At 46.3% G+C, this 13,524-nt stretch overlaps 1 protein-coding gene across 1 annotated transcript in view; it reads left to right on the forward strand.

The window, feature by feature from the left end:
* The first annotated feature begins 690 nt into the window (after positions 1-690).
* The window catches only part of LOC149343135 (chondroitin sulfate proteoglycan 4-like), a 150,456-nt gene continuing 137,622 nt past the window's right edge, over positions 691-13,524 (forward strand). Inside the window, exon 1 of the mRNA XM_089545660.1 lies at positions 691-1,015. Coding sequence (XP_089401786.1) covers positions 868-1,015 — 148 coding nt within the window. The 5' untranslated portion in view covers positions 691-867. The remainder of the gene's footprint in view (positions 1,016-13,524) is intronic.

Below are 13,524 nucleotides of genomic sequence, written 5' to 3' on the forward strand. Positions count from 1 at the left end.
AAAAAAAGAAAAATATTCGCCACACTCCTTCTGGCTTTTTCAGGCATGTTTGCTAGACCGCGTGTGCGAAGACCCACGTGGGAAAAAAAGAGAGCGAAGATGGGAAGGACTGACAATGTCCCACATGAAATGTCCAGGACGTAATTTCCCTAGACGGTTATGTCCTGGCATCTTATTTCAGTCACTGTATCATCACCTTCCACTTCAATCTCTCCCTTTTATTGGCCTTCTCCTTTCCCTTTTCCAATGCGGAGTAGCAGTCCAGAGCGGCGTTCATCCGACCAAACTTTCCACCTTTCCTGGCTCAAAACTTTTTATCTCCCTCTAGTATCTGATCTTGAAGTTAGCGCTCCCTTTACTTGCTGCCTTCGGCGATTGCACCTGCTAACAGCATATCAGCCCTCGTGCGGCTCCGTTTATGCCTCACTGAAACATTCCCTACGTCTTCTCCGCCCCGGAGCAGCGGTAAATGACCACGGTGTCGGTTTCGGGCTTCGACAGTGCCTCAGCTAAGTCAGAAGTGACAGACCCGGGGTTCCCGCTGCTGGCAACCATGGAAACCGGAACGGAAACCGGCCCTTTCTCTCCCCTCCATCCTCGTCGGAGGAGCCCGATGGCGGCGCGCCGGTAGCGGAGGAGCGCCGGCGTCCCCTCTCTCGGCGCGCGCGAGTGTGCCAGCAGCAACGCTGCCAGAGCCAGCCGTGGCAGCATCAGCAGCAGCAGCAGCGGTAGTGGCACAGGAGAGAAGGAGGGAGGACCTCGCCGCGTCAGGCGGCGCAGGCAGGGTCGATGCGGAGACGGCGATGCGCGGCCAGCGAGGCCGGCGGCCCGCCTGCTAGCGGATAGCCCGGGCCCGTGGTCGTCGTCATGGGCCGCCGCGAGTCGTCGTCTTCGTGGTCGAAGACGGCGCCGCGGCCGCCGACGGACCCTCTGCTACTGTGGTACCGACTCGCCGCCGCGCTTTTGGTGGTGGTGCTCGTGATATCATCCCGGCCCGCACCGACTTCGGCAAGAGGTGCGTATACCCTCTTCTCTCTTCCCGCGGTCGCATCTTGGGCTTCACTTTTAAGACGCCCGGCCCTTTGGCCGGCTTAGACCGCATGCGGCGGTTCGCTCTCTTCACACCTCTCACTTTTTCTTTCCCGCTTCCTTTCAATAACCCGCGAACGGCAAGTTGCTGATACTTGAGAGCTTTGTTCGTCTCCGAAATCCCGGTGCCTCCTCCAACAAATATCCTTTCGCAATTCTTCGTTCAGCAGTCTTCTTTTTTTCTGTTCTTTTTTTTATTTTAGTCACAGCGCTAAGTCGTTGCCAGGTTCCTCGGTAAAAAAACACCGGTCTTTACCCTAGTTTTTTTTTTTGCCTTTTATTAAACCGCGCCACGAGGAGTTGACATCTGCCATGAGCTGTCTTTACTCATAGGCGAGTTCGGCCTCTAATGACCGGTACCGGTTGTGTTTTTTCGGGCGTACGCTAATTAGCTTTCCGGAAATACCACCGAATGAATGAAACGCTCGCAATCTGTGCTGAACGCCGGCACAGGTGAATCTCGGCCGGTAAATGCGCCCTGTCAATACCAGTCTTTTCAGTGAAAATGGCGGAAAGAAAGAAAGAAAAACAAACTCCGTAAAGTTGCGGCGGAGGGAAAACCTCGCCGTGTTAGTTCGGAAGCCTATTTCGTTTTAGTGTAATCGCGCGCTGCATACTGTACGATATATGTACGATTTCGTCGCATTCCTCTTCAAAACACGGTAGGACTTTTCTAATGAACTGCGTTACGATGACGGTGATTTTTTCATGGAAGTCTTCTGTTCTCACCTAACATCCCAATTTCTTCGAGTCTTAAGCTCTGGCCACGCATTTATTGTAAACTATGAAAGAAAAAGTGAAAATTAGTTTCGAAGAAAGGAAAATAGCGCACTAACTCTCTAACATCTCAGTGGACAATATAAACTATGCCGACCTATCCAAACATACTATTCCTTCGATACTTCTACATGTTTTTGATAACTTTGAGTAGATTACGCAATAAACACTGGCTACACTTTTGTTTTCCGAAGGTGCAAAGCTCCTCGGACGGTTTTTGTACTCTCTATGGCATTTATTAAACCGCTGTTTCTAATTCTGACTCATATAACGAAACCGCAAATCATAGGCAGCGAACGCATTAAGTCAAGATTTCAGTTTTCAGCGCTGGATGAAACTCTGAGGGGGGAAAAGGCTAGCCCCACTTTCGTCTGTGGCTCTGTCAGAGCGTCGTCACTTAGACGGCGCTCCACGAGTGGCTTACCCGGCTTTAGCGGCGGTTCGTGATTCACCAACCAAGCGCCCGCCGCGCGGACGTTTTCGGAAACAAGCTGATGTCGACTCTCTGCCGGGGAGCTTCATCGGCACGCTGGTCGCTGCAATGAGACTGTTCAGTTTTGCTTTCATTCTGCAACCGCGGTTAAATCTTATTTCGGTGTAAGTGCCTGTTAAATGTGTATTGTCACCTGCTTTTGGTTGCTTGTATATAATCCTTGAGCTGTACACTATTTCCTTCAAGTTTATCTTTCGACCTTCAGAGTAAATATAGCAATTAATTCCTAGCTAGTTTTCTCGCCTTATCGAGCCTTCACCAGCAGGCGTACGGTGGAAACGTTCAGCTTATGGTCGTTATAAAAGAGGCAAGCAAAAAGATAGGAATCAAAATAAACTATTAGCGAAAATGCTGGCCCTTCCAACACGCGAAAGCAAGATAGAATGAAGCTGGAAGGGAGGGGAAGTTAAGTCTGACAGTTGAACCATGCGCGTAAAATCGACAACGATATTTTCCGTATTTAGCGGCAAAATTACTATAGATCGAAACTTGAATTTGAGCAGATCAATTAGTACGCGTTAAGTTGTGTGGTCTTAATGGTAAGAGCCTCGCCAATCTTGGCTCAGTCAATAAGCTTCGCTTATTCTCCACCGAAATGTTGGGAAAAGAGTGGAAAAGCGATAAACTAGATGATATGAAAAATGATACAGAGGACCAGGATTTCCCCATTTAATGACAAATTCGCTAACTGAGTTAATCCGTCCGGCGCTTTACATAGCTTGAGTGAGTTAACTGGAAGCAACTAAGGGCAGATTGATACACGAACCTGTCCATCCTGGGCTGAAAAGATTAGAAAGACTCGTGTGCATTTGCACTGTAGGACTTGTCGTCAGTTCTCTGTGCATAGTCGCCTTGCGTGCCCCGCTTAATTGTCGAATTGCTGAAGTGAATATTCGAAAGGGAAAGAAAAGAAAGGTTGCGGGCTGATAAATTAGTACGCCAAGGAAGTATTCGCGTGCGAATTGAATTCAATGAACGAGAGAAATTAACTAGAATTTTGAAGAAAGGCTTAAGCGTCAGAAGAAATTGTACTCAATTATGGTGGCACGTTAGATTCAGTCACAAGAACACGAAGTATAAAGTCGCTGTTGAAGGCGGGCCAGTGCACTCTGAACACGAATTAGTTTATATGTGAGTAAAAATGGAGAAGATGTAGAAATGAAGAAGGAATGCTGTCTAAGTCCAGTAGTGGATTTAGATCACTAAATACATACAGAATGCTTACTGTTGGCAACGAAAGCATATATTCCCACTGCAAAGCATAATGACTTGACTTAGTTATCATTGGGAGGATTCTTTTAAATGCAAGCAGCATACAGTGCCGCTTTAAGGGAATGCGATTGAGGTCAGCTTTACTACCTTTTAACTGCTATAACAGCTAATTTGTCCGTACAGTGTGTTTACAGGAATAATTAAACAGCAGCGCAATGCTGCAAGAAGAGGCCGAAGATACGCAATACCGATTGATCCAGCCCATAAATTCTGCACGAAGACTTGTCTCCCACTCCACTCCGGGTCACAGAAAATTTTTGACATAAACATGCTATGTAAGAACCTGAGCAACATTTTACAAGTAGCTCCACTTCGCCGGACCGTCTGTAAACGAAACAGCGAAGTTGTTTTCGCGCGTTGCGTATAGCCTTTCGGAACATTTCCTCTTCGCCGCAACAAAGTGATCACGTTGTCTCTGAAGCGACCGAGCGTCGCTCGAGAATCCGTATTGCCGGCCAACGCCGCGGCAGAGTGATCTCGCTTATGTATATTCATCCCGCTGCAGTACACGCTGACATCCGCGTCACCGCGCGCCGTCCCTGCAATCATGATTTAATCAGGGCCCACCTAAAATGCCACTTCTGCGAGCGTATGTTTTCTGTTGCTTCCGAAAGGAACTCAGTCGCAGCGTTTGCTTCGGGCGCGCGGCGACTACTTATTTACGAGATTGCGTCAAAAGCAGGATGGATTGACGAAAGCCCCTAGTCTTCTCATTTTTAATCTACGCTAAGCCTCGTTCCTTCATGTGCGCGTGTGCGTGTTTCTTTGCTCAGAGTAGAAAAGCTGTAAGCGTAAGCGTTCAAAGCTGTAAGCGTTCAAAAAGAAAAAGAAACACGTTTAAAAATACACTGCTTACTTCGCAGGATCTCTAACGACTTTTGCGCTTTCCTGGAAGAAATTCGAATTGCTTAAACCGTTTGGTTACGGACGCTTCGTATGCGATCCTGGTGCAGAAGTCGTCATCGCCGATTAAACGCTTGGCACGGGAACCTAGCGGCAGTTACGGTTTAATAACAAAAAAAAAGCGCCGCTACCGGAAAAGAATAATGAAAAAAAAAAACAAAAGAACGTTCAAAGCTAACAAAAAAGAGAGGGAGAAGGGGGGAGGGAAGAAAAGAAAGATTTTGCAAAGTCAGCGACAGACCTTGCAGCGTGCAATGAGCAGACGATGTCTCGGGGCTCGTTAAACGCCTCCCGAGACCCGAATTAATCTGGCCCCGTCGCATGCACGCCGTCTGGTGTGTATTCGCCAAAGACCCCGTGTGACTGTCCGCGGAACATTAGAGGCGCGCTCGTTAAATAAAAAAAAACGGAAGAAAAGAGGGAATAAGCTGAAAACCAAGCTGCGCAGCAGCAGCTATCTAATGAAGTTTGGTGAGGCCGCAAAGAAATAAAAAAAATTGAAATAAATCCTCCGGCGTGTTCGGGAAAACAGTGCTGCATGATCGCTTCGGTGTGTTCCTCTTTTTGTTTTGTTTTTCTACACTTTCTCGCCGTGCGTTAAACGCCCAGTTCTGGGAATTTGACGCCGTTATGCCGACGTTCTCGGGTCATTTCTCTTCTTTAAGAGAAGAGGTGCATTGCAGCAAGGACGGTGCGTGCCCTCAGAATGGTTTATAAACGGCCCACAAGAATTTTGATCCGGAGACTTCTTTTGAAGATCCTGTGCCTCGAATAAAGTTGTGGGATGTCGCTGAATTCATTGGAGTCTATTAGCATTTCGCTTGTTGCGACTTTCACGCGCAAAATGTTCGTGTATGCAACTTGTAATGTTTAAAAGCTTTATACATCGAATTGTCCTCGTTTCTACAATTCAGGCGGTTACTCCCCGTGGTACATAAATTATGTACGTGCCAGGTCCAGCTTTCCTGGACATCACTTTTAACTGCGAGGCAGCTATGGAGTTTTGTAGGATACTGTTAGGAACATATTGATGGGAACTGTTCAATCTTCTGATGCGAAGGAAAATCTTGCTTTTAAAGTTTGCCTTCCGCTTCCAACGACTATTCAATACTTTCGAAGAAAACTAATTGGATGTGTTTTTGAAGATAAATAGTAGAAAACTACAAGAATGCCTAGGGGGCATCGGCGGACATATTGATTCTTATAGTCACATCTCATGATATGCCAAAATTGTGTTCATAAACAACTTTGCGCTGAAAAATGCGCTTGTCTAGAATTTATGGGTATAAGAGATGCTAGGAAAATGAATGAATAATGCTGAATGAATACTAAATGTAGTGAATGAATGATAAATGTCGACAACGGTTGTTGCCCTTTGCAGTACTCGCAATGACTGAGCAACGAATGCAAAATAACTAGTCAAAATGAAGCTCGTTGCAGTAATGCTCTAATGTGGTCGTGGTTAAAACAATCAACCAGGAAACAGCGTCCTTTGAAAAATATTTTCGGCTTGGCTTAGAGTGCTGTAACGTACGCTAAGCTAGCTGTCCATCACACAGATGTCTTCCTGTTTGATTAGTCCTTAAGAACCGAAGAAGCGTACTTTAAACTGCGGGCCTGTTATGTATTGCTATGCAGTGCTTGAGTATCAGAATGTCGGCTTCTACAAATTGGGAGTGAAACAAGCTTAAAAATTCTCCTCCTCCATTCTCTACAGAAAATTTTGAGACTGTTATAAAAATAAATTTTTGTCTGAGTGGCCCATCTATCTTTGGTGCATTAGTCTGTCTCCGCACACTTTGTCAGCGATCGAATGGCGACGTCAAAAATTTTTCAACACGTGCTCCCCGGAGTGAAATTGGATTATCTTTTGACCACGTGCTTGTTTCATCGTGCTCAAAAGCATATTTCGCGGTCAGCTAGGACAAGACACTTTCGGAACCACGTATCTCCGCACATTAGTCTTCTCGTAATTCCACTAGATTGACGTGCTCATTTGCAGGCTCAAAGAAGTCTGTCAGACAGTTCGTGGGTATTTGTATCAACGGGTTGCAACATTGTGCATTCGGTGACATATTAATGCGAACGCGTCATACGGCTATGTCACGTCTGCGAAAAGTGGCCGCAAAATCTGCGAATTTTGTCCGCACGATTACGTCGTTCTCTTAAGATAAATATGTGAAAGTGTAATTGTGATAGAGTGTGATAAAATTTTGCCTTGAGAAAAATTTGGTTCATGAAGTGTAATTAATTAATTAAGCGCGAAAAAATACACTTAGACGTCAATATAGCCACGGACGCCGATAAAGTACATGGACGTCAGAACAGCCACGGACGTCGATATAGTATGTGGACGTTTTGCTTTCGCATTGCTCCAGTGCGGGTCGCAGCAGTGATCTGAAAGCTTTTTGTCAAAACTTTCGCGTTCGCACTCCAGATGACTGCGCCATTTGAATGAAGCTTGTGTCAGCTCGGTGCATACTGAATCGCAACCCAGTGTGTTTGAGCGTCGCTAGAAAAATACATGATTAAAACCAAAGGCAGTTAAAAATCATTTGTCCGTTAAGCATCTGAAGGAAACCTGACGGTTAGGTATGCTGTAAAGGAGGATGTCAGTGGTCACACTGGCAAAAGCCTCACAAATTCCAGAAAAAGGCATGCAGTCCATTGTAATTATCTGCAGCATGCAGCGAATGGCACCGCAGGCTTTGTGTCACTGCCCTCGAATGACTAGTGACTCCTGCCACTCTTAGCCATTATGTTCCAACACTATTCGTGCGTCTAACCCTCGTGCAGTTTTCGTCTTCGGTCTTCTCGACACAGCGAAGCCAAGGAAGTGACGAATAAGCCTCTCAATCCCCCCCCCCCCCCCCGAATCCACAAAATGCCCCGACCACCATTCTTGCCCGTTTCGGGCCGATTAAAACAAAAATTATCTGCATTCTCTCGAACAGCCAAAGCGCCATTCCCAAAGACATCCATTACTCAAGACAGCTCCCTGATAGCTGGGAGCACGAAAACTGGAGAATCATGATGGCTAGCGACGCAATATTCAGATTACGATAACCGCGCCCGGTTACGTTAGGGGACCTCAGCGAACATTCGGGACCTCTGTGATCGTTGAGTGCGCATGGACGTCACGGGGAAAAAAAAAATGAGAACGGTAACAGGAAATACCGAAACGCTCAGAAAGTCTGGAGGAGCAGTAATGAATATCTCGTTCGCAAGGGGTTGCGGTGGAAGTATAGAGTTTAGAGGGAGAAAATGCGAAAAGTTTTGCCGGCTGTTTTCCTTTAGAGGAAGCTAATAATAACCCGAATCTAATAACTGCCAGCTGTTTTTCTTTGCTCGTCTGTGTCAACGTTTCTGTAAAGGAGTGAAATGATAAAGTTTGAAAAAGGTGGACTGTGAGGTATTTTCAAACAGTTTTGTTTTCTTGACAATTAAGGGCGAGAGTTCTGTTGCAATTCTCACGCTGCTGCGTGGAAAGCAAGGTTTCTGCACACACACACAGAGATCCCAGCCAGTGCACCTGCGAATTTAAAATAAGGAATGGTACAGAATTGGCATAAGCGACGGCATCTTTTTTTCTTTAACAGGAAAAAAATTGGCGCAGCTCACGGTTCCTTCGTCCAACAGGTCCTGCTGCCAGCTTGTTCCGCACACTAGCATGCGATTTCATGTTTATTTTTTTTTCACCTGCATAACGCGCGAAGAGGATCTCTAGTGCCATATACCTGTACAAACTGGTGCTGTATGAATCTATGCACAGCCTTTTCCGTCTACTTTCCTATTTACATCACAAAACGCCCCTATGCGTTCTTCCCCTCTTGCAGAGAAAGCTTTACGAACTTCTCTGCAACCTTTTCTGCAATGCAGCAAAATCCCGGCAATGGCAAAAACAACGATGATTGCAGTTGCTGCAGTTTTAGTCACGTTACCGCTTACTGATAATAACAAAAAAAAAACGAAACAAAATGCCGATAAAGTGTCTGGCTTTTTTTGAAATTGCGAATTAAAGTAATAATAGAAGCATCCCTTAGTTTCCTGTGACTTTTTTGCTATAATACTGCCCGTGCATTTCTTGGCATTTCAGGCCTACAGACTTCACAAAAGGAGCTAGGTAACATAGGCTCGAAAATGTGATGTCAGAAACAAGCCGGGCTTGCGAAATGTTGGTGCCTCGCCGGATTACGCAATTTGCAGCGCACGCAGTGGATTAAGCGGTCAAGCATTTTTTTTTTTTCGAATGAAAAAATTACGCAACGCTCACGTTTGCTATCCCGCCTTCGTGTCTTTTTGTTCATTTCCGTATTTCTTTCGGTTTTTAATCTTTATTCGCACACTCGCTCATGAAACTGGACACCTGTCACCGCAAAGCAATCTCCACGTGCGCCTGAGCTCCCTTAGTCGTACTCCTTTCAACTTTCCCTCTGTATTTCCCCAATTAAGGTAAATCCCTTGAGAATAGTGACGGACAGGTTGCGAGCAACGCCAGACTCAGGTGTCCGCCGATCGCGTGCCATGCCTGTCACGGACGCGTTGCCGCACCATGCAGTAATTACCAAAAGTAAAACAAAATAAGAACTAGGACGCTTTTAGCAGGTCCGTGGTAGCCGCGTAGCAAACCTGCTTTCTACAGTCGATCGCTAACCGTCAGGCAATAAACCCGGGTCATCGCGTGAAAAGTTTTGCTGAGCAGTTGAGCCCTACTCTTTACCACTGAAGTATTTCGATGGAAGTTTTGTACCTCACAGAAATTCAGTCATGAAAAGTTGATTTTAATCGTTCAAGAGCAGCTTGAGCAAAAGGCGCCGTATAGCCATGGAGCTCGCAAACTAAATACAGTTCTTATAAGAACTGTGTTTGGCTTGCTGAAGGTGGGGTCAGCGGCCTATATTTCCGAGAATTTAGTTCCAGAGAAGCCTTCGCCAGGCCTGTGGAAAGCATTGTGACTACTGCAAAACCGGTGGGTACGCGTAAGCACTGGGCATCTAGCCTCACATATCTCACCAAATTTTAATTAGCAACCTGAGTTTCAACGAAGTAAGCCACGTAACGTAGCTCGCGTATTAATCTATGTTGTGGCCATAGCCTGACTTCTATTTTTTTTTAATTCGAAAGCGTTGATACCTCCGTGTCTAAAAAAATTGTCCAGCATCGGCGACTGTTTGAACCGCTCCGACAGACTAGGTGGGCCACCTATTTTGAGCTAACTGCCCATCGTGGCGGGGGGCAGAGAAATTAATGAATGTTCACGAGAGGTTGCTCGGGAAGAGCAGCTTGAGCCGCACAAGCTCCATTGCCCTCATAAAAATGGTCTATAGACAGTCTACAGATTTTTACAGACTTTATTGCCTTCCTAAAGAAAAAGTTTGCTAAAAGTGCATGGCCACAAATCTACAGATTATCTATAGACTGTCTATTGGATTTGTATTCTCTATAGACTAGTCTGTAGGATTCATCTATAGAAAGTCTATAGACTTTATAGACGGAAGTCTATGGACAGTCTATAGACAGAAGTCTATGGACAGTCTATAGAGTGTCAAAAGGAAGTTTTGTATTGGCGTAGGAAGCACCCGCCATCGCAGGGCAATGGCGCACTGCTTAATCACTGCCCCACTCTGCCAGGAGTGGTATGAGGGCGCCCATATATATATGAATGCTAAGTAGAGAACGTCCACTACCTCATATATGGGTATTAATGCGCTCGCGCCATACCCTCCAGGCGGAGCTTAAGGACTTAGTGCGGCTTTTTTTTTTTTTGTACCACAATTATCCACATTGTGACCACCACCACAGTAAGCATGGAAGAAAGGACAAATCAGCGTTGAACATGCAGTAGTAAGCTAGAAAGTTAGGGCAGCATTTTGTAGAGGTTCATTTTCCAATTAATTCATTTGTCTTCGCTACGGTATGCACCTACCTCTGATACTGAAGCCGGGCTGACAGATGTCTTACTCCTTGAATAAAGCAGACAGCTGAACCATCTGGCACATGACTGACACATTAAAAAAAAAACAGCGGCAGCAAGACGCTGGACGAGAAAAGAGAAGAAAGTATCGAAACGGCACGAACAGCTCATTTGTTAGTGGCACTCCATCGGGCTTGTGCAGAAAGTCCTTCCAAGAGTACGTACTCAGAAAAATACATCAGTAGATCAGTTATAACCGTGGCCGTTCTTTGCACCCCTTTTCTTGTCCCGCGTCTTGTTAAAGCTGGTCCCGTTTAGTATCAGCCATCGCTTACTGCATCACTTCTGACGTCACCTTGGTGGCCTGTAGATATGGGGCAAATAAAGTAACACGGAAATAAATACGGAAAGTACTTTTTTCCGAACCGAATCGAATACGAAAAATATAGCTTTGCTACCGAATCGCTTACAAATGTCGTAGCTAAAACCAAATCGAATACAAATCAGCGAAGGCGCTTACGGCGTCATTACGTATGGAATTATCGATATACCTTTTCAAGAGTCAACCGTGATCTCCGTGAGTGGTCGCAAGTATACTAACTCTATCACTCTAAAGTTATACGCAGAGGAAAATTACCTTTTGCTAATCATGAAAAAAGAGAATGATGTAGGACCGCATCTCAGTACATGAGACAGTCGAGACTTACGTACGGGACGTGGTTTCCGAGATCAACATCAGGGAAGGGGCGGCTGAACCTGCGTGAGCCCTACCGCGTCGTCCAATCTCGGGGGCCATGTATGAGCGTTATACCGATCGTGACAGCATGGTACAAAACGTCGGTGCTGTTCCTGTTTTTGGAACAGTCGCCTAAAAAAAAGGGGGGGGGGGGGGGGGGCGTATACGAACTTCTTATCAATTATTCGAAATGTTTTCGAAAACTTCAGGACACATTCGATTCGTTTCGAATAGTTTAGGACATGCACTATTTGATTCGTTGGAGAAATCGAATGAAGGATATTCGATTCGCTATTCGAAATTTTCAAATATTCGAACTAACCTACATTTTGTGGTCGGATGTGGAGAACATTAGCGATATTTATGCTTTGACTATGCTCTTGCAAGACATGTACACATGATACATTTACCGCACAATGTTTTCTGAGCGCTTTGCAGCTATGCGCTACCCTTGCGCATAGCCGGCAGAGACAACGGGTAGTCAACAACCCTTTTTATTGTAGCCGTTGAGTTTCCCATGCGCCGGCCTCAGCAACTCCCTCAAACAAGTACTCGGCTGCTGACCCGAAAGACGCGGGTTCGATCCCGGTCGCGGTGGTCGCATTTCGATGGAGGCGAATTCTAGAGGCCCGTGTGCTGTGCGATGTCAGTGCACGTTAAAAAACCCCAGGCGGTCGAAATTTCTAAAGCCGTCCACTACGGCGTCCCTCATAGCCTGAGTCGATTTGGGACGCTAAACCTCCATAAACCATAAAACATTTTGCTGAGACAACAGTGCTTATGACCACCGAAGCGTTAGAGAGTTTTTGGTGGTCTTATGCTCCAGGAAATGCGTTTCTACTTTCAGACAGTACGGGTAGGCTCAAATGCCTCTTACCACGATTCTTTAAACAACGTTTACTTGACGACTAAGTGTTCCCAGCACTGTCGAATCGGTTTCGCGTCGTTACAAGCAACCGACGCAAACTTATTTACCTAATCAATTCGGTTAATGTCTCCTACCAAGGCCTGTTCGAACTCGCTGAGCATCATGCAGCAAAGGGTAGCATTATACAAAAAGCAATTACCCCTCGTAATGATCCTGTATACTTTCGTTCTTTGGAAAGCCATCACCCAAGTTTTAAAATGAGCTGGGTATACAAAATTTATTACGAATGCCCGTATGCACATGTCAGAACTCATTAACATTATTCCATATGGTTGTTAAACGCATCGATTCCTTTTTTTTCGGAAGTCACAGTACACGTCTTCGACCTTTAAACTTTTATCTCAGTGCTCAATCTGTACGTCCCTTCAGCTGTTTACCTTCGTCATTTTGTGCGTCGGCTTGTTCTTAGTCTTGTTCCGTGAGACATGTATATACCAACCAGAAAATCCTCCTTGCTGCTCGTGGCGTCAGAAATAAACGCCGACTGATCGATAAACACGTCCAGTGTGCTGGCGCCGGTCGTAAAGCTCCGGCACCCTCGGGCGCAGTGTACCTCGGGCGCAGTGTACGCCTTGGAGGACAACACACAACGACAAATCTGAGACGTCTTTGCTCAGCGTCGCGCTGAATGGCGGTCTGCGCGCCGGCCATTTGATTTGTGAGGTGCGTCCGCAGCTCGGACCAGCGTGAAGCGTTTGCGAACGCCCCCAGCACGGGCGGCTATGCACTCCCACCAAAGCATTGCCGCGTCCTGGTGGCCAGAGATGGCGCCAGCTACCACTCTAAACACGAATACGCCAATACGGGAGTGAAAAGGGAGTAAGCTACCCTCTAGCACTCTCCCTTTTATAAAATGAAGTGCACTAGAGGACAGCTTTCTCCCTTTTTACTCCTTCTGTTGCGAAAGCAACACTATACGAGTCGCCGAGCCATTTCGCGGAGCTGACGAAAGTCCATGCTACGCATGCGCGAGGAGCAGTGACGTCACACGGCGCACAGCTGGCGCGCTGCCGCTGTCGCTGCGCGGGTGACTCAGAGCATTGCCTCCTCAGAGGTGCCGTCGCCGCGCTCGCCAGTTGCGCATGCGCAGTAGCGGCGCATAGCTAGCGTGCCGGGGCCGCCGCCGCTGCCGCGCGCTCTCCATCGCCTCTCTCTCTCTCTCTTCGTTGCTTTCGCAATCCTCCAGGTTTAACCAGAGCTAAACCACTGCCAATTTTTTAAACAGCCGATAGCCTGTCCATAGCAGTCTGTCTATAAAGTCTATAGACTTTCTAGAAACGCATCCTTTAGACTACTCTATAGACAATACAAATCCCGTAGACACTCTGTAGCCAATCTATAAATTTGCGGCCATAAATTTTAGCGTACGTTTGTCTATAGAAAGAATTTAGATTATGATTAAACAAAAGGAG

The sequence above is a fragment of the Amblyomma mixtum genome, chromosome 5, assembly GCF_055824585.1.
Source record: "Amblyomma mixtum isolate Tamu chromosome 5, ASM5582458v1, whole genome shotgun sequence".
NCBI classification, from domain to species: domain Eukaryota; kingdom Metazoa; phylum Arthropoda; class Arachnida; order Ixodida; family Ixodidae; genus Amblyomma; species Amblyomma mixtum.